Raw genomic sequence first — 16,896 nt, forward strand, 5'->3', positions numbered from 1 at the left:
CTATAACTAGATACTACTATAACGTCGATGTGAACCAGTATGTACTTCATTTCTTCAAATGTTTGTGTTAGTGCTTTAACCTACACGGGAAGTTTCAGGCAGATAGGTTCTCTGTAATTGATTTGAGCTTTGATTTGATGTGTCAATTTCGGGAGAGACGGGGAATGATGGTCACTAATGCGAGTGTTGTTATGCACCCTGGAATGGATCTGGATTCATCCCGGGGCCTCTACTAGTACCGACGCTCTCCACTCAAATCTCCAGGCTCTGCCTATGAAAAGAGGACATTAATATCCACTTAATCTAAGCCACAGATAACAAGAAATGAGGGAGGCGCATACTCTATTAGCGCTGATAAGATCCTCCGTTGTCATGGCACACTAGGTCAGCTCGGTGGCTGGGGGTCAACAACTTGAAGAGAAAGATCAGAACCATCAGTTTAAATAGCCAGTACATTCCAGTCCTTAAGATCTCAGTTCAAGCTTCACTCCTATCCACTATCGATCTGACTCTATCAAAAACAAACCTCACCTTCTATCACCCTCCTCCTCAGACTCAGTGTGCTTCTATAAGAACATTCATCAACATGAAGTTTACCATTCTCAGCTCTTTTCTCTTCTTGGCTACTGCCGCCATGGCTGGAAGTGGCAGCTCTGACTCCACATACTCCGAGTCCAACTCAATAAACGATTCCGGTTCGAGTTGGGGCAATGAGGGCTCATCAGAAGGCTCAGGTATTACCCAAGCTTCAGGCAGTCAGTATACTGCTGCCGCCAATCGAGACGACTCTTGGGCATCTGGTGACCAGAGCAATGGAGTCACCATGCAGCAGTCGACCTGGACTACCACATTCACAACTACCAACTCAAACGGCCAGACTACCACCGAGACTTCTACTGTTACCAGTAATGTTCAATCCAACTCCAATAGTACCTCCACCACTACTGCTACGGGTACCTCTACTGGGAATAGCACAAACGGTGCTTTTCCCCGCCAGACTGGCTTGGGAATGACAGCTGGTGGTGTTGCTGGTCTACTTGGTGTCCTCGCGATCCTGTAGATAGTCTCTTGACTCAATCTCGGATAGCATGGATATCTTCTTTATTTGCCTTTTTCTTCTTCGCAAACCTCTTGACCCTCACCTGGGTCTCCAAAAATACTTGTATGATGACGGAATGGGATGAGATTTTGTATACCCTGATCACGATTGACGCTTTTGTTTTCTTTTGTTTTGTTTCTTTTTCTCCATAGAGACTTCACACAATGTTTCTACGAGTAATTATCAATTTTTGTCTCCTTGAAAATACGAATCACGCATGGATTACAATATTCTACCTGATTGACATTTTTCTTATGCTCCAACTCCAAGAAAAGTAACGCGACCTGTCTTATGACCCATAACCAGAACATTTCCCCTGGTCACAACAGCACACGTTGGTTTGTACTCCGTGGGGAGGATCAATTCATGCTCTCCACCGCGAACCACCCAGTCCCAATCCACAAATAAATGACGACTATTACTGGCATTCCAGTCGGCCCTGAACACTCCCAAATCTATGCGGCCCATGTTGGTGACAACCATGCCGTCTTCGAAGTAAAGAGGCTTTCTGTCAATTGTTGCACAGTATTCCCATACGTTATGTTCATTGAGTAGGACCATTTCATCGTCAACTATCTCTCATAGAGCCAATTCATCGGAGCCAGCCAAGGACGCGACGAGGTTTCCATCAGATGAGAATGCAACGCCGTTCCAATCAGGAGCGTGATTTTTGGCGGTCTTCTTCACGAGGTTATAGGTTAAGTAGGCAGCCTCCAAGTTTTCACCTATGAATGTGACCTGTGTTCCGTCGTTGGTCCATACAATTCGTGTCATATTGCCAAACGAGGTATCCTTCTCAAAGAGACATCTTTGTGCCTTGACATCCCAGATTTCAACTCTCGGTTTCCTTGATCCATGCCATGATGGCCATTCCTCTAGACCGAATGCTAGAAGTTTGTTGTCTGGAGAGAATGACAGATGATTGACGTATTTGTATTCGTTGGTGAAAGTGTGGATCACTTTGCCGGTGGCCGCATCCCAGACCTTCACTATGGGAATGCCACCTTCCTCCTCTTCCTCCTTTCCTCCCTCTTCTTCTCCTTCGTCCTCTTCATCCTCTGACCCATCATTATCATCTTCGTCATCGTCATCGTCATCACTCTGTTCATCTTACTCAAAATGCCAACTAAGTCTCTCTTCACCCAGTCCTTTCGCAAATAGGCTGCCATCTGGGGTCAATGCCATACGACCGTCGCCGAGAAACGCTCTCCCAAAATCTTGAACAAGCTGGTTTGTGACAATTTTCCACAGCTCCTTAGCTCCAGAGCGACGCCCATCTTTCAAGAACACACTTCTGTTACATTCAGGGGATGGAAATGACTCATCTGCCTCTTCCACCTGTATTAGCCGCAAGAGGGTGTCAGCTTTTATATCCCACAGACCAACGTGGCTTGCAGAAATTGAGATTGCATGTTTCTGATCAAACGACAACATGAGCTTGTATACTCCGTCTGGGTGGCATTCAATCTCCTCCAAGGCTGATATTGAACTCAAATCCCAGAATCGGATGTTCGACGACTGATACACAGATGCGAGGGTCTGACTATTGGGAGAGAATGCAATATTCTTGACATCGTCCATATGGGTGTCAAAGATATTTGCCAGCTCACCAGTCGCCGTATTCCAAATTTCAATCTTAGATGCCGTCCTGTTATGCCGGCCAAACAACCCTGAGGCGAGGAACTTCCCATTTGGCGAAAACTCAAAGTCGGGATGTTCTGCAGGCATTGCTCTTGAAAGTTCTCCGGTTGCGATATCCCAGAGTCGGAGCTTTGTCTCACTGGTCCAGGATGCGATGGCCTGGCCATCAGGCGAGAAAGAAACCTTGTTCTTGATTTTATCGTCCTCAAAACTCATGTCATCATAATAATATTCCTCATCATCGACTTCACCCGAACCTGATCGTTTAGATTATCCTGATCATTCGGAATCACCAACAGCATATCCTCAGTCGTCGTATCTCAGAGCCTTATCGAGGGACTATCTGCATACATACTTGCCATGAGTTTCCCGTTGAGTGAAAATGCGACACTTTCTACAGGAGAATGATAGCTCCAATGACTTGACGACGAATCATCTGACGAGTCACTTGCGACACGGCTGCTTCCATCAGAGAAAATTCCAGTCGACTTCATACTAACAGATGGGCCATCAAGGGTCTTTTTCAAATTACCCGTCTGTGTCCCAAAGCTGAACAACACCGCCAGAAGATGCGATTTCCAAAATGCCTCCGTCTGGAGAAAAAGAGAAAATGGAGGAGTAATCGGCGTCAGTGTCAATTCTTTTCGTCGTCTCCTTTTTGATGTCGAGCAGAGTTACTCCCTCGTCGAGAAGTCCTGCAACAAGAGCATGTGTCCCGCTTTCTGATATCACTTGAGATTTACTCATCCCTGACAGACCGGGGACAGTCATCTCTTCAATTATCTCACCCGACTCGGTATCCAAAACCGTAAGGCGACCGCAGGAGTCGAGACATACAATCTGCTTATCGTCATTCGAGAATACACAAGTCGATACATCCGTGTTCGACTCGACTTCCCGCAAAAGCGTCCCTGTCGCCATGTCCCAGACGGAAACAACCTGACTGATCGACGAGAAAGAGGCAAGAATCTTGCCATCTGATGATATGATTATATCGTCACCTGCATCCTCATTAATCAGTTGTAGGAGTGGGTCCCAGTCTTTTTTCATTTTCGGAAGCTGGAAAAATAATTTTGGTATCGAACTCTGGAACGTTTGTCGGCAAATACTGAGTTCAGGGCAGAATATCAGGGCCATTCAATAGACCTGAAGTGGCGCAATCAATATATATATGGCTTGCAGGCGAGGACGAACCGCGTCATATCAAACAGCATAGCATGCAGATGAGTCCTTTCTTCGCGCTAATTTTCATTCAGTCAGGCTGGTGGTTCTTTTGTTGAGAATGAGCAAATGAAGTTTAAAGTTTTACTACTCACAGGCAGAGCATCAATATAGTCCGAAAATTTTAGCACATCATGTGCTGCCTCCGGTATCATATTAGTGACCCCCATGACCTCAAGCCAGTGCAGGAAATGCTCCTTAAGAAACTGATGGACTTCATCATCATCCTTGGGCTCGAGATGAGCCTCTTGTAGGTGATATAACCAGTACTGGGAGGCATACTGCACCCGAATTGTGACGTTTTGGCCCAACCAAAATGACTCAGACTCATTTTCTTCATTGTAACCATATAAGTCTCCAAGACCGGCTATGTCTTCCTTTAAAGTACCATTTTGGACCTCTAAGCAAGATTGAAATAGAGCCGTGTGGGCTTTCTTAGGGTCCAGGCGAAATTCGTCCAGAAGACATCTTCCCTTCGGTTGGTCAAGCAAGAAGTCGCGAAAGGACAAGTGGAGTAACTGAATGGTGGAGTCTTCACTGTCTCCAAATGATAGAACTGAGCCTAGAGTATTCAAAAGGCTTTGTGTTTTATTTTTCTCACTTGCAGACAAGAGTAGAAGCTCGCCAAGGATGGTGATTGACACTGGCTCAGCTAACATGATAACGGCCCCAATTACTCGCTGAAACAGATCGTAAAACTTCCTTTTCTCAACCTTTGTTTTTCGATGGCTGTGAATGATGGAGAACCGTAAGATCTGGCTGTAGATCTGGTCTAGATTGTTCTGAGAGTATTCCCCTTCTGCTCCGTCACCGAGTGCCTGCAAACGGTCGTCTAGGTCAATTCTGTCGCTCTCTACACCTTCCAAAAAACGACATGCTGTCGCTGCGTAGATGAAGAGTCCATCTGCCTTTATAGCAAGATCTTGAAAAATGCTCGCTACTTCGGCTTGGCTCAGCCAGGGCTGTTCTTCAGTTCCTGGGTCCAAGCGGCTAGTCAAATTTTGCCTCGCAATAATATTCATTTTGTACTGCAGGTAAGTGCTTATATCATCTGCTTCATCCGAGTCAGACGTCACAAGGCCTTCTTGTAGTTCAAGTTCATAGCAAAAATCCTTAGGGAGCGCTTTAGCACAAATCTGTGAATGTATCTCTGGTCTGCTGGTGATGAAGACTTTCAGGCGGATGCTTCGCAGTTTTCGCGCCATTGTCATAAGTTGCAGAATTTGTTCAATGTCACGCACATCCTTTTGGGACTGCGCCGGATCCTCGGATATACATTCATTAAGAGCGTCTATCACCAAGACTAGGGTCACAGGTAAGAGAACTTTCTCTTCTAGGGATACAAGTGGGCCAATAATCAATTGGTTCCACTGGTTGCTCCATAGCTGAGTCCCAATTGACCGATTATCTGATATCGCCTGACAAATATTGTCGGTTATCGGTGGGAATGACTCAGATAGTCCCATAGAGATAGAAGTTAGAGGTCTGTCGGCTCTATTACGCTCAGCTTTGGTCCTGTCGAAGAAGAAACTAGCTCCGAGGCAGAGATTTTCTGACAGGGGAGTCCCGTCAGGCACTAATGATGTTCGATTTTGGCACGCTGCAGCAAATGTGCGCGAAATAAAAGACTTCCCCGTGCCGGCCATTCCTGTTAGCCAGAAGACCTGGCTTTCGTCGGAGGATTCAGCCCAAGCCTGGATTTGGCTGAGTATCTGTATTCGGGTTCCTTTCAGGCATTGCGATTTATCTGCATCTTGCAGAGCATCAAATCTTGCTCCCAATGCGACAGGTAGTTCTTTGAGGAGGTCTTGTTGCTCAGAGTCCTTGGAAAATTAGCAACAACCTTCGTTAGTGAAATATTGAAAGGAAAGTACCATGAACTTTTCAAGCAATCCATCTAGAGACTTTATAACCGCCTGCTTGGGCCCTCCTAGCTCAGTTATGATCTCCTGCACATCGCTTCCAGCGAATGCTCTCAAATCATCACTTATCCGCTTATCGAGGGCTTGAATGGATTCCAGCATCCCGCTCCATTTATCAGTGACCGCCCAGTCCTGGAAAAATCGTATGAACCCCGAGTGGACGAAATGCTTGATGAGCCGCATATGAAACTGCAAGATGCTGGAGTACAATTTGACGGTATTTGTTCTTATTAATTCTTCAAGATCCTTAGCTGACTCTAGTTGACTATGATCAGTCTTCGAGTAAATCTTGGCCTGATTCTCTTCCAAAAACCTGTACCGAACCATGAGATCCGAAACAGTCGCAAACCCATTCATTGCGTCTTCATCCTGCTGAAAAGATTTCGCTAGCAGATCTAATAGCATCAAAACTCCGGCCCATGCAAGAGAGGCTTGTGGATGCGCGCTTATTGCCGATGAGATAATTTCTTTTGCGGATAGGACAACTTCAATAGATCGACGGATCTGCTTTCTGACTTCAATGCTTCGTCCACCGAGTGGGATTTTCAGTCGTGAATCCTCGAGGGCAGCGATTTGGTTTTTGACGACAGATTGTAGTCGCGGGTCAAAGTCGCGCTTTTCGCTTGGAACATCGTGAGAGCTATCCGTCTGTCCTAATAGAAGAGCCTCGTATTTTTGGAGGAGGTCTGAGTCTTGACTAACAATCTCATCATAAGCTTCTTTCCAGAGGCCTTCAAATTTGAGAGGAACCGGTGGTTCTTTGGGGGTAGGATCAGTTATTGATGCTTGATTTTTCTCCGCGATCAACGATTGAGGAGTGGACTTCTTAGTGTTTTTGTTTTTCTCTGGATTGGTCTTCTCTCGCGACGAAAGAAATCCTTTTTTTTAGCTTTTCAAGGCGGTTTGAAAACGGCATGTTTGCATCTAGTCTGCCTGGTATTCCCTTTCGAAGAAGCAAGTGCAGCGAAAAACGTGGCTTGGGCAGTTATGGAGGGGTAAAATAGCCCAGGTACCTCCATTCCAATGGCGCCTCTCCTCTCATTTCAGCTGTCATGCAAGTCAGCCAAGCCAACATCTTCACATAGACAGTTCACCACCTACGCTAACCAGAAGAAGACGATCTAGCGTGCTTATGTCCATTTAACAAGTCATGTTGGGGTTCAAACAGTTTCAAGTTGTTAGATCGATGGTAATTGGAGCATGAGTACGATGGCCATAGGTAGGTTTAACATGTCCACTCCCAGGAATATTTGGACCGTTCCAAAGTTTATCAATGTGGATTTAGGACATTTAGAGATTTATGAGACAGAAAAGAAAGCTCACTGGCACAAGCACTTCAACTTGAAGTTCTCAACACGACTAGCATTGAATACTCTCCACTAGATATAGCACTTGAGTCAACTGGTCAATGCAGATGCTGCAGTTCTTCGACGTGAGTTCATCCAGTCATTGACGAGGTGATTCCCGGAATTCACAAGTCTGAGTATTATAGTGAAAATATCCAGATATCAAACCTTGGAAATATCCCAAGTTCTGTGGCGCTCTATTACCGATCAAGTGACCGGGAAAGTGGTGTAGCATTCGCCGGTCATCTGCACGGATCTACACGGACTTCACCCCCACGACAAGTGGGTATACCAGACCCACTTCTATTCGGTGACACCCGTATTCTGGTTTGGATTGAATGATACGGGAAGTGAAACACACTCAGGATGTACTCCATGCAAGAGTCCTCACGTGAACGGACAATATTCATGGAATCCGCGATCAAGGAGGGGAAGCCTGTGACATATACAGCATAAAGTCAAACTTGGAATCCAATCTTGGTAAGTCAAGACTTGAGTTATTTTTTACGAATTCACACATACAATATGGAGCATTACGACGTTGCCGTTGTTGGACTTGGTGTGTTGGGAAGTGGAGCAGCCTACTATGCTGCTAAAAAGGGCGTCAAAGTCATTGGATTTGAACAATTCGAGCTCGGTCACGTACGAGGAGCCTCTCATGACACATCTCGCATTGTCAGGACGTCAAATTTTGCACCAGAATATGTGGCCCTTGCCAAATCGGCCTATAAGGATTGGGCGGAGCTTGAGAAGGTCACTGGCTACAAGATGTTGACAACGACTGGAGGCGTGGTGTTCTTTGCGCCCGAGTCGCCAACTACGGCTAGTGACTTCACAAAGGCTTTGGATGCTCAGAATGTGCCATATGAAACGCTTGATTCTCAAGAGGTCAAGAAGAGATGGCCTCAATTCAATATCCCGGATAATGTGACGACTGTGTTCACCGCTGACTCGGCCATCGCTCATGCTGCTAAGACCGTCAGCACTCTTCAGTCTTTGGCCCGATCCCATGGCGCAGTTTTGAAAGATAACACTCCTGTCAACCGAGTGACACCACAAGCATCCGGCGGTGTTGTGATTGATACTCCCAGTGGTCGATTCCATGCCAGCAAGGTAGTTCTTGCCACAGATGCATGGATCAACAAGCTTCTCGCACCGTTGAATGTCCATATCCCGGTGTCTGTGATGCAAGAACAAGTGACATACTTTAAACCTACCGACGCCTCCACTTTCGATACCAGCAAGCTTCCTGTTTGGATCTGGCAGGGTGCCCACTGTTTCTATGGCTTCCCGACTTACGGCGAGCCGACTATCAAAGCTGGTCGTGATTATTCAAACAACTTCATGTCGCCGGATGAGCGCACTTTTGTGCACTCACCGCAGCTGTTTGACCAGCTCACTTCCTTCATGAACGAGTTTATGCCTGATAAGGAGCGCCAAGCCCTCCGCACAATTACCTGCCAGTATACGATCACTCCAGATCGACAGTTTATCATTAGTCCTCTGGACAGCCATCCTGATATCATTATTGGGCTAGGTGCTGCCCATGCTTTCAAGTTCGCTCCGGCTTTTGGACGTGTCTTGGCAGAGTTGGCAGTCGATGGAAAGACTAATGAGGATATTTCGAAATGGGGGATTCCCAAGGCTGCCACTCTCAATAGCAAGCTTTGATTGCAATTAATTAGTTGAAAGACATCAAGATTTTTCGTTTTTAATGTGAATGAATCACCTGTCCTTCAACTCACTGTTTCTCAGTAAGCGCAATGCAGTGTCGTTATTGAAAAAGAGCTCCTTTCGAGGCAAGTCCAATATTTCAATGTTTGATGGGTAGGAAAGGTTTCTCCATAAAGTGACGATTTTTGCACGCTATTGCTTTTCAGTAAAATTATCAAAAAGCCCACAAAGTGCTTCAGACGACATGATGTATGACCAGTCTGTTTCTCCATATTCCATCATTCTAGATCCATCCATTTCACCCATTCCATCCAGAGGGGGAAACATCATACTACCGTCAAACATCATGTCCGATGAAGCGGTTTCTCTTTCAACATCGGCAACTGCGGTGCTCATTGAAAGACTCGAGTTCTCAAGCTGAGCCTCTGAAGTTTCTGTGAAGCCTGTCTGTTGTTGGGATGCCATGCCTTTCGAACTGTAAACTCTCCGTAGTAAATGGATCAATTCTGGCGGTTCTACAGTTTTCCCATGCTTGAGTTCAGCCTGTTCACGGGCATTCCAAGCTTTAAGCATAGCTTGCCCAAAAGCGGCATGCATGGGACTTGTTACCTTGCGTATCATTCCTCGGTTATGATGATTGCTGCAGATAGCTTTCCATGCACGCTCACAGAGTGAGCCAGTGGTACGGTGGCGTAGTTCACTGATAAGAAAAATAAAGCCAGGCATGGGAGCTTGATAGTGGGTATACCAAAGAAAGCCACGAAGACTTTCAATAGTGTATATCTCATCATCACATTCGATCATCTGCACAGCAATGAGGAAAAGGGCTTCACGCTCTTTATCTGGAATTTCAGATGCTGGGATACGCCGACATATGAAGTCAACAACTCGAAGCTTGTACAAGGATACTCGTCCCATCATCAGTGTAAAATGCTGAATAGGGATCTTGGTATCGCAGTGTTTGAGATATTTAGTTTCGATATAAGCACAATAATCTTCCAACGCATGAAATGACGACGGCTTTTTGCTCCTCTCGGCAGAAGTTGATGGTGGAACCGAGGTGTCGCTATTACTATTATGCATATTCCTCACAATTGAGGGTTCAGGCCTCGCGCCACTAGGGGCAACAGCGACTAGAAGCTCAATGCGAGTGAGACAAAAAAGCATTTCGGTCACACAAGAAGAAGAAATCGGCGGTTCCTTGGTATGTTTGTACAAATCTGTATCGTTGACGTTCAGGGGAAGTCGACAATCGGCTCGAGAGGATGAAAGAGCGGTTATGGCTGATCCCGTCATCTCTGCAATGCGCTTGTCGAGTAAAGCGAGCTGCCACCAAAGACGTCTTCGTTGCTCTGTTTCAAACGGAGAGAGTCCAAATTGAGCGCCATCTCGATGTAATCCTATTCGAGTGGCTACACGTATCGCTATGCCAATCAAGCAGAAAAAGGAACGAGGGTCCATGTACCGCCCAGCACTGAGCTTGAGATTTGAGTCAATGTTAGTATTTCTCAAGACTGACATGAGAGAGGAAAACACACAAGGTATAAAAGATAAGCCTGCAAGGTCATGAGATCGCATGATCTCATAAATCCAGCATTTATGAGGGCACTCTGTGAGGCTTCATGATACCGAGCTAACAACACGCTCTTTGAGGTTCCAAACGTGGTTTGAACTCCGTCGTTCATCATTGATGAGATGGCTATGAGGTAGATGGAGAACATCAAGGCCTCTAGGGGTTTGCCAATGTGGGAAAGATTGGCCCCAGCTTCCACGATCTGATTCTGCAAGGTTGGTGCGTGGCCGATCTTCAACAGAGGGTTGACGTTATTGAGATATACTTGCCATAGCTGAAATATTTGGATTGTGGAAGGGTGGAGATGAGTGATCCGACTTGTAGATCCTCCCACCATGAAGGGAAAACCATCATTATTATCGAACATGGTATCGAATGCCTGGTGTATTGTTGGCCTTTCATGCTCATCTTCTTCCGATCCATAAAGCATATCATCAGTCGTTTGATACTGGACCAAATCAGAGATCAGAGAGTCGAACTTTCAAGCTTGACAGGGACGCGATTAACAAACCTCGTCATAATATGCAAACCATTTGGAACGTCTGCCTCATATCAGCTTTCTGTTTCAAAAATAGCTTGCATTGAAAATATTTCACTTTTTCTGGCTCGCATTATCTCTATTGTCGGGATTTGGTGCATCGGTCCCAGGGGATGGGTTTAGCTCATCCCTACTGGCATTCTCCGGTTGATCCCCGGTCGCATCGCTGTCAACGGTTTTGAAGTCGACCCCGTTGCGGGTCATAAGGGCCTCATATCTTTTTAACCGATCGGTCAGGTCCTCTTCCTGAATTTTCCTTCTCTTTCTTCGCCCTGGTTGGGGAGGTACAACCTTGCACTCAACCTGGGCGCGAATACAATTCGTGCAGGGTTTCTGTTGATCGCAACGGACCTTGCGCTGCTGACACAGCACACAAGAGTGGCCTCGGGTCAGACTCATGATATTACAGAGATGATTTCCATGAGTCAAGCGAATATCTCACGGTGAAGAACGGTGATCTCGGTCCCGAATAATGACGTCTCGGTCCCGACAGGCTCTCTTCGCCAAATTAGGCTTAGCCTGTCCTACTATCAGATTCAGAGCAGGTGGTTGTCTACTCCGTAGACTCTACCCTCTTATGTTTCCAAGGTTATAAGTACCTACCTCGGTCAAGTCCTTCTACTAGGTAGTAACATTAGAAATATTAGGCTCTTTTAAATTTACAGTAACCTTTCAAGGTTGAATGAAAGTGCATTGTGTAGCTGATTGATTACTGTTGAGCACTGGCATACTATATTCAAGTCGTATTGTAGATCACATGGTCATTTCTGGGTGAAAACTCATGATGATAGGTACATATGTTCAAATGTTGTTTAGCAGACGTATTAGGCCGCAGTTATGTTCAGATAAACACATTAAGACAAAAGCTTGGTTGCGGCGTGAATCCGATCTTGGATGATATCGCTCCATTTCTAAAAAAGACAAGTGGTTAGACAGTGAACTTGACGGATACAAGTAGTTCATAATGAAGATAGATAACTCACCTCAGCATTTGCCAGGTCCCGCGCCTGAAGGCTTTCCACCAATCCAGGATAAGTAGCTCCCGAATATCCTGTCCAAATTCCAGGCGCAAAAACAACGTGCTTAAACCAATCACGACCGTCAAGACCTGGCTCGTACAGGAATGCACGCTCCAAGCCTTTATATTTGTTATTGGCGATACGAATCTCTACGTAAAGCTGAGCCTTCTTCCACCAGTGATACCAAGGAATGTCCTCGCCAAGCTGCTCGGTGAGGCTGGCTGTGTAGGCGTCAAAGCCCGCTGCGGCCGACTGGAACTTCAAGATAGCCAGATTCAGAGGAGCAAAGTCAAAGTGCAAGCCATGAGGAAGATCCTTTGCAACAGGCGCAACCTTGTGAAGGTATGTGTATAGACCACTGGCATAATCAGCCGCGCTAAAAGCAATAACAGGCGACTCGATCAGACGTGCCGCTGCTAGCGCCCATAGCTTAGTGCACGCAACGTGGTAGCTCCAGTCTGAATCTCCATACTTTTCCATCCAAGCAAAGCTATCATAGTTAGAGTGATAGTGGTAAACGGGGTCATTCTTTGCGTGGCTGAATCCAAAGTCCAGACTCGCAACGCCTGCGAAGTCTTGAAACGCGGTAAAGTCACTACCACTTCCCATGGTCGCAATCTTGCCATTCCAAACATCACGTACGGTTTGGCCGGGAACTGTTTGGTTGGGCGATTGAACCAGCCCAGTCACCTCGTAGATGACCTGGTTCAGGAGCGGTGCAGCACGGGGACCAAATTCTGTGCCAGCAGCAGCAACATCCACGTTGAGATAGGCTACATTGGCCTTGGAAAGCCAGGGAAGATTTTCTTCCACCCACTCGGTAGAACCAAGCAGACCATACTCTTCGCCATCCCAGCTAGCAAAGACAACTGTGCGCAAGGGCTTCCAGCCAGCCTTCAGAGCCTCACCGAAGCTGCGAATGACCTCGTTGAGAGCTGCAGATCCGCTGTTGGGGTCGCCGGCGCCGCCGGCAATCCACGCATCACGGTGGTTACCCAGGATGATGACCTCATCTGGAATACTTCCCTTGATAACACCGATAACATCCCAGAGAGGAGTTGTCACGTACTCCTGCTCATTGTTTAGATTGATAACAACATCTTCAGGTGAGGGACCAATGTTATATTCGACACCCTTGGGCGATAGGCCACCACCCTGCCAGTACTCATTAAAGTCCGAGGCTTTGGGTCCATGGCCATTCAGTGCCTTCAAGAAAGGCAAGACCTCCTTGTAAGAGATCGGAAGGGATGGAATAGAGGGGATTGAGTTATGCGGGTCTTGACGTTCAACACCTGGCTTAGATGCATACCCGGGAGTGGTTGGGTCGCCAGGAGCAATACCTGTTGTTTCAATCAAATCAGTAAATAGATCTTCGTCAAATATTAAGTAACCACATACTCAAGAACTGTGTGCTTCCTCTCTGGATCGCACTAGGGTTACGAGCAGGTCCGTTGGGGTAAGCTTCATAACCATTTTCTTCGGTGATTTCACCATCTTCTTGGGGATCACTGTAAATTAATACTCCGACCATTCCAAGTTCCTGTGCACGCTTCACCTTAAGTCCTCGGAAGATACCACCATACTTGACGATTGCAATCTTGCCTTCCAAGGGAATATTGGCGTTGACCAAGTCCTCAAAGTCCCAATAGGTACCAAAATTGGCATACACGAACTGGGCCGTAACGTTTCCACTGGCCGAGTACCCGTGGAAGACAGGAACTCGATCCGGCAGGCTCGAAGTAGGATCCTCCTCCAGTAAATCCTCTTCTAGGGTAGCTTCGAAGGTAACATCGGTCTTATCACCCGACTTCTTTAGCAAAGCCAGCCGGTGACCGAGTGGGTAGTTCAGGTAGATATCGTAAGTAGCCAGAGTGGTATCTTCCACGCCAAACTCCTTCCATTTTTCCATGGTCCAAAGAGCTTGGCTAAGGTTCTTGCCTGCCAGGTGGGGCCCAGCGGTATAGTAGGAGCTCCACTCGCGAACCTTAGCAGCCGATGGAGTATTGAGGAGAATATCCTGCAATTGATCATAGGGAAGTCCATTGCCATGTGGCCATGATTTGTGGGGCAGACCATGACCGGAATTCCACGGGAGATATGACCAAACAGAAGATGGGATAAGAAAGAGAACAGTACTAATCGCTAGCAGGATTGCCAGAATCGAGGTACATGTACGGCGAATAGTATGATGTGGGTACCGGTAGCGCTGCGGAGCGACATTTACTGCCAACAAGGGCGTTGTCTCCGAGGATGCCATGGTTTTCTCCTTCATTTTTGCAGTGCAGATGAAAGCAGGAGAGGGGAAGAGGAGAAGCTATGGGCGGTGGTGTTATTCTCCACTTCGTATCGCGTTATCAGGCCGATGATGTAAGTCGGCCGAGGATAACGGGTCGTACTAACACTAAGCCGAAAGAGGTATTTGATACTGTGTGACAGTGTGACCCTCGAGGCAGCGACATCCAACACTCAGATTGCTCTCAGATGGCTCTTCTTCGGGTATTTGACGGAGCCTCACCTCGGAAATAATGAAATGCAGTGTGACAAATTGCCCACGTGGCCCGATATCTGCAAGAAACAGGCCGCGATCCCTTGCTCCGACCCTAGCGACAAGAGGAATGAGGAATGTCAACTCGGAGATTGAATAATTTAGACAACAGGTCCCTTGTTCAAAGTGATTCATCTCGACTAATTTTGTTTAGTTGTATCAGGACTCGCTTTGAAGTTTCAGCAGCTAGCCAAGGTCCGAGGCTCTAGAGATATGGCAACATCAGCGGATACTGAAAAGCAGGAGGACCTGATACAACAGACACAAAATCAACAACATGAACGCCCATCTACCTTATCACCCTCTGATGTTCAATATCATCCCAGAACACTCAAGTTCTGGCTCATCATGTTCTGCAACTTTCTCGCACTATTTCTAGTTGCCCTAGATCGAACAATCATTGCAACCGCCATCCCTCGCATCACCGATGAGTTCCACAGACTCGGTGATATCGGATGGTATGGATCTGCCTATATGCTTGCAAGCGCATCCTCTCAGATGCTGTTTGGTCGAATATACAAATTCTACAACATGAAATGGGTGTTCTCGTCTTCAATAGTCCTCTTCGAAATCGGATCGGCGATCTGCGGTGCTGCTCCTTCGTCCAATGCCTTCATTGCCGGACGCGCCATTGCAGGATTTGCTTCGGCTGGAATATTTTCCGGTTGTATGCTGATTTTAATTTCCATGGTCCCTCTTCATAAGCGACCGATGTTCCAAGGCCTGTTTGGAGCTGTGTTTGGAATCGCTTCGGTCATGGGCCCTCTTGTGGGTGGTGCTTTTACTAGTGGTGTGACCTGGAGGTAAGTTCGATGAACTTTTTCCATAATTACAGATTCAATTAGCTGATAAATACCGGGATAAGGTGGTGTTTCTACATCAACCTACCTATTGGAGCTGTCAGTCTTCTAGCCATGATTATGTTCTGGCATCCCCAAAATGTCCAACACGAGTCTCTTCCCATTTCCACACATATAAAACGTCTTGATCCATTGGGGATGGCCTTCCTTGTGCCATCGATAGTTTGTCTCTTACTAGCTTTGCAATGGGGGAGGATCAACATACTCATGGAGCAACAGTCGCATCATTGCTCTCTTCGTTCTATTTGGTGTCTTAATACTCGTTTTCGCAGGCATCCAGATCTGGAGGCCCGAGACAGCCACAATACCAGCAAAGACCATTGGTCGCAGAAGTATTCTCAGTGCATCTCTTTTCGTCTTTCTTTCATCCAGTGCAATGATGATAATGATTTACTATGTTCCCATCTGGTGTAAGTTAACCCACCCCCCACTCATAACTACATACAATCCAATAAGTTGAGCATGCTGACTATTAACCTAGTTCAAACCGTAAAACTGGTCAATCCTGTGAAATCTGGAATATACACCCTGCCTCTTGTTCTCAGTCTTGTTGTCGCAAGTATCTCCGGAGGCTTGCTGACCCAAAAGATTGGAAACTACGTACCAGTCATGTACCTCGGCCCAAGCTTCATGTCCATAGGAATAGGTCTAATGAGCACCTTCAATCTATCTACTGGGTCATCTCACTGGATCGGATACCAATTTCTATCTGGATTCGGCTTTGGCCTCGGGATGCAGATTAATGGACTCGTTGTGCAAAGAATCTTACCACCACCAGATATCCCAATCGGTGTCGCGCTGATGTTCTTCCTTCAGCAGCTGGGGGGAAGCATCTTCATCACTGTCGGTCAAACGATCTTCAGCAATACCCTTGTCTCCCATCTCAGCGGAATTCCAGGCTTAGATACTGGCTTGATTGTGAATGAAGGTGCTACAAAATTGGTCACAGTTGTGCCCTCGAAATACATAGTGATGGTTCAAGAGGCGTACAACTTTGCCTGTACCAGAATATTTTTCGCTGCTTTAGGTCTTGCGTTTTTGACGCTACTTAGCTCTATGGCAATGGAGTGGAAGAGTATCAAGAAAGGCAAAAATGGACAGGATAGTCCCACTAATTCCAACCACGGCCACCGAAAACCACATGACTCGGCGACTGGTGGGCCTACCCAGTCACCACCGGATCAGACCGAAGAGAAAGCAAGCACTCGATCACTATATCGCATTACTAGATGGCTAGATCGTTCAAAATGTTTTCTAAATAGAACACCCAACCGCACGCTACTGGTCAGTACAGCGGCATATGCTAGGGCTTCAAATAAAATGGTAGAAAAAATTTGATTGAATGAAGTTCTTATAATGTAGCGTGTTTATCCAACGATTTTGCAAAAGCCAGTCTAAAATTGTTAATGTATCAATAATCCCTCTATGAATGCGCTGCACATGTGTGATGTTGCTCCG

The 16,896-nt window shown here is 46.5% G+C and overlaps 7 protein-coding genes across 7 annotated transcripts; 3 read left to right on the plus strand and 4 right to left on the minus strand.

The window, feature by feature from the left end:
• Nucleotides 1-586: 586 nt before the first annotated feature.
• N7483_005248 (uncharacterized protein) lies at nucleotides 587-1,060 on the plus strand (the record flags this gene model as incomplete). Its single annotated transcript, XM_057088685.1, has 1 exon — nucleotides 587-1,060. One exon carries the CDS (start codon nucleotides 587-589, stop codon nucleotides 1,058-1,060), a length of 474 nt encoding a protein of 157 aa, XP_056948514.1.
• A 618-nt stretch (nucleotides 1,061-1,678) lies between these two features.
• N7483_005249 (uncharacterized protein) lies at nucleotides 1,679-6,925 on the minus strand (the record flags this gene model as incomplete). The annotated part of the gene is made up of 8 exons (XM_057088686.1): nucleotides 1,679-2,157; nucleotides 2,287-2,997; nucleotides 3,096-3,199; nucleotides 3,273-3,848; nucleotides 3,935-3,981; nucleotides 4,057-5,784; nucleotides 5,836-6,580; nucleotides 6,897-6,925. The coding sequence occupies 8 exons, from the start codon at nucleotides 6,923-6,925 to the stop codon at nucleotides 1,679-1,681; spliced, it is 4,419 nt and encodes a 1,472-aa protein (XP_056948515.1).
• An 829-nt stretch (nucleotides 6,926-7,754) lies between these two features.
• On the plus strand, nucleotides 7,755-8,900 carry N7483_005250 (putative sarcosine oxidase; the record flags this gene model as incomplete). Its single annotated transcript, XM_057088687.1, has 1 exon — nucleotides 7,755-8,900. The coding sequence occupies one exon, from the start codon at nucleotides 7,755-7,757 to the stop codon at nucleotides 8,898-8,900; it is 1,146 nt and encodes a 381-aa protein (XP_056948516.1).
• A 195-nt stretch (nucleotides 8,901-9,095) lies between these two features.
• N7483_005251 (fungal specific transcription factor domain-containing protein) lies at nucleotides 9,096-10,906 on the minus strand (the record flags this gene model as incomplete). Its single annotated transcript, XM_057088688.1, has 2 exons — nucleotides 9,096-10,382; nucleotides 10,442-10,906. 2 exons carry the CDS (start codon nucleotides 10,904-10,906, stop codon nucleotides 9,096-9,098), a joined length of 1,752 nt encoding a protein of 583 aa, XP_056948517.1.
• Nucleotides 10,907-11,068: 162 nt separating this feature from the next.
• On the minus strand, nucleotides 11,069-11,413 carry N7483_005252 (Zn(II)2Cys6 transcription factor domain-containing protein; the record flags this gene model as incomplete). Its single annotated transcript, XM_057088689.1, has 1 exon — nucleotides 11,069-11,413. One exon carries the CDS (start codon nucleotides 11,411-11,413, stop codon nucleotides 11,069-11,071), a length of 345 nt encoding a protein of 114 aa, XP_056948518.1.
• A 455-nt stretch (nucleotides 11,414-11,868) lies between these two features.
• Nucleotides 11,869-14,305, minus strand: N7483_005253 (M28 family metallopeptidase; the record flags this gene model as incomplete). Its single annotated transcript, XM_057088690.1, has 3 exons — nucleotides 11,869-11,925; nucleotides 11,998-13,373; nucleotides 13,432-14,305. 3 exons carry the CDS (start codon nucleotides 14,303-14,305, stop codon nucleotides 11,869-11,871), a joined length of 2,307 nt encoding a protein of 768 aa, XP_056948519.1.
• Nucleotides 14,306-14,395: 90 nt separating this feature from the next.
• N7483_005254 (MDR family MFS transporter) lies at nucleotides 14,396-16,776 on the plus strand (the record flags this gene model as incomplete). Its single annotated transcript, XM_057088691.1, has 5 exons — nucleotides 14,396-14,400; nucleotides 14,470-14,657; nucleotides 14,733-15,381; nucleotides 15,658-15,848; nucleotides 15,920-16,776. The coding sequence occupies 5 exons, from the start codon at nucleotides 14,396-14,398 to the stop codon at nucleotides 16,774-16,776; spliced, it is 1,890 nt and encodes a 629-aa protein (XP_056948520.1).
• Nucleotides 16,777-16,896: the final 120 nt, after the last annotated feature.

This window comes from Penicillium malachiteum, assembly GCF_028827825.1.
Source record: "Penicillium malachiteum strain IBT 17515 chromosome Unknown utg000002l:1.0-8849297.0:1.0-8852440.0, whole genome shotgun sequence".
Lineage (NCBI taxonomy): Eukaryota > Fungi > Ascomycota > Eurotiomycetes > Eurotiales > Aspergillaceae > Penicillium > Penicillium malachiteum.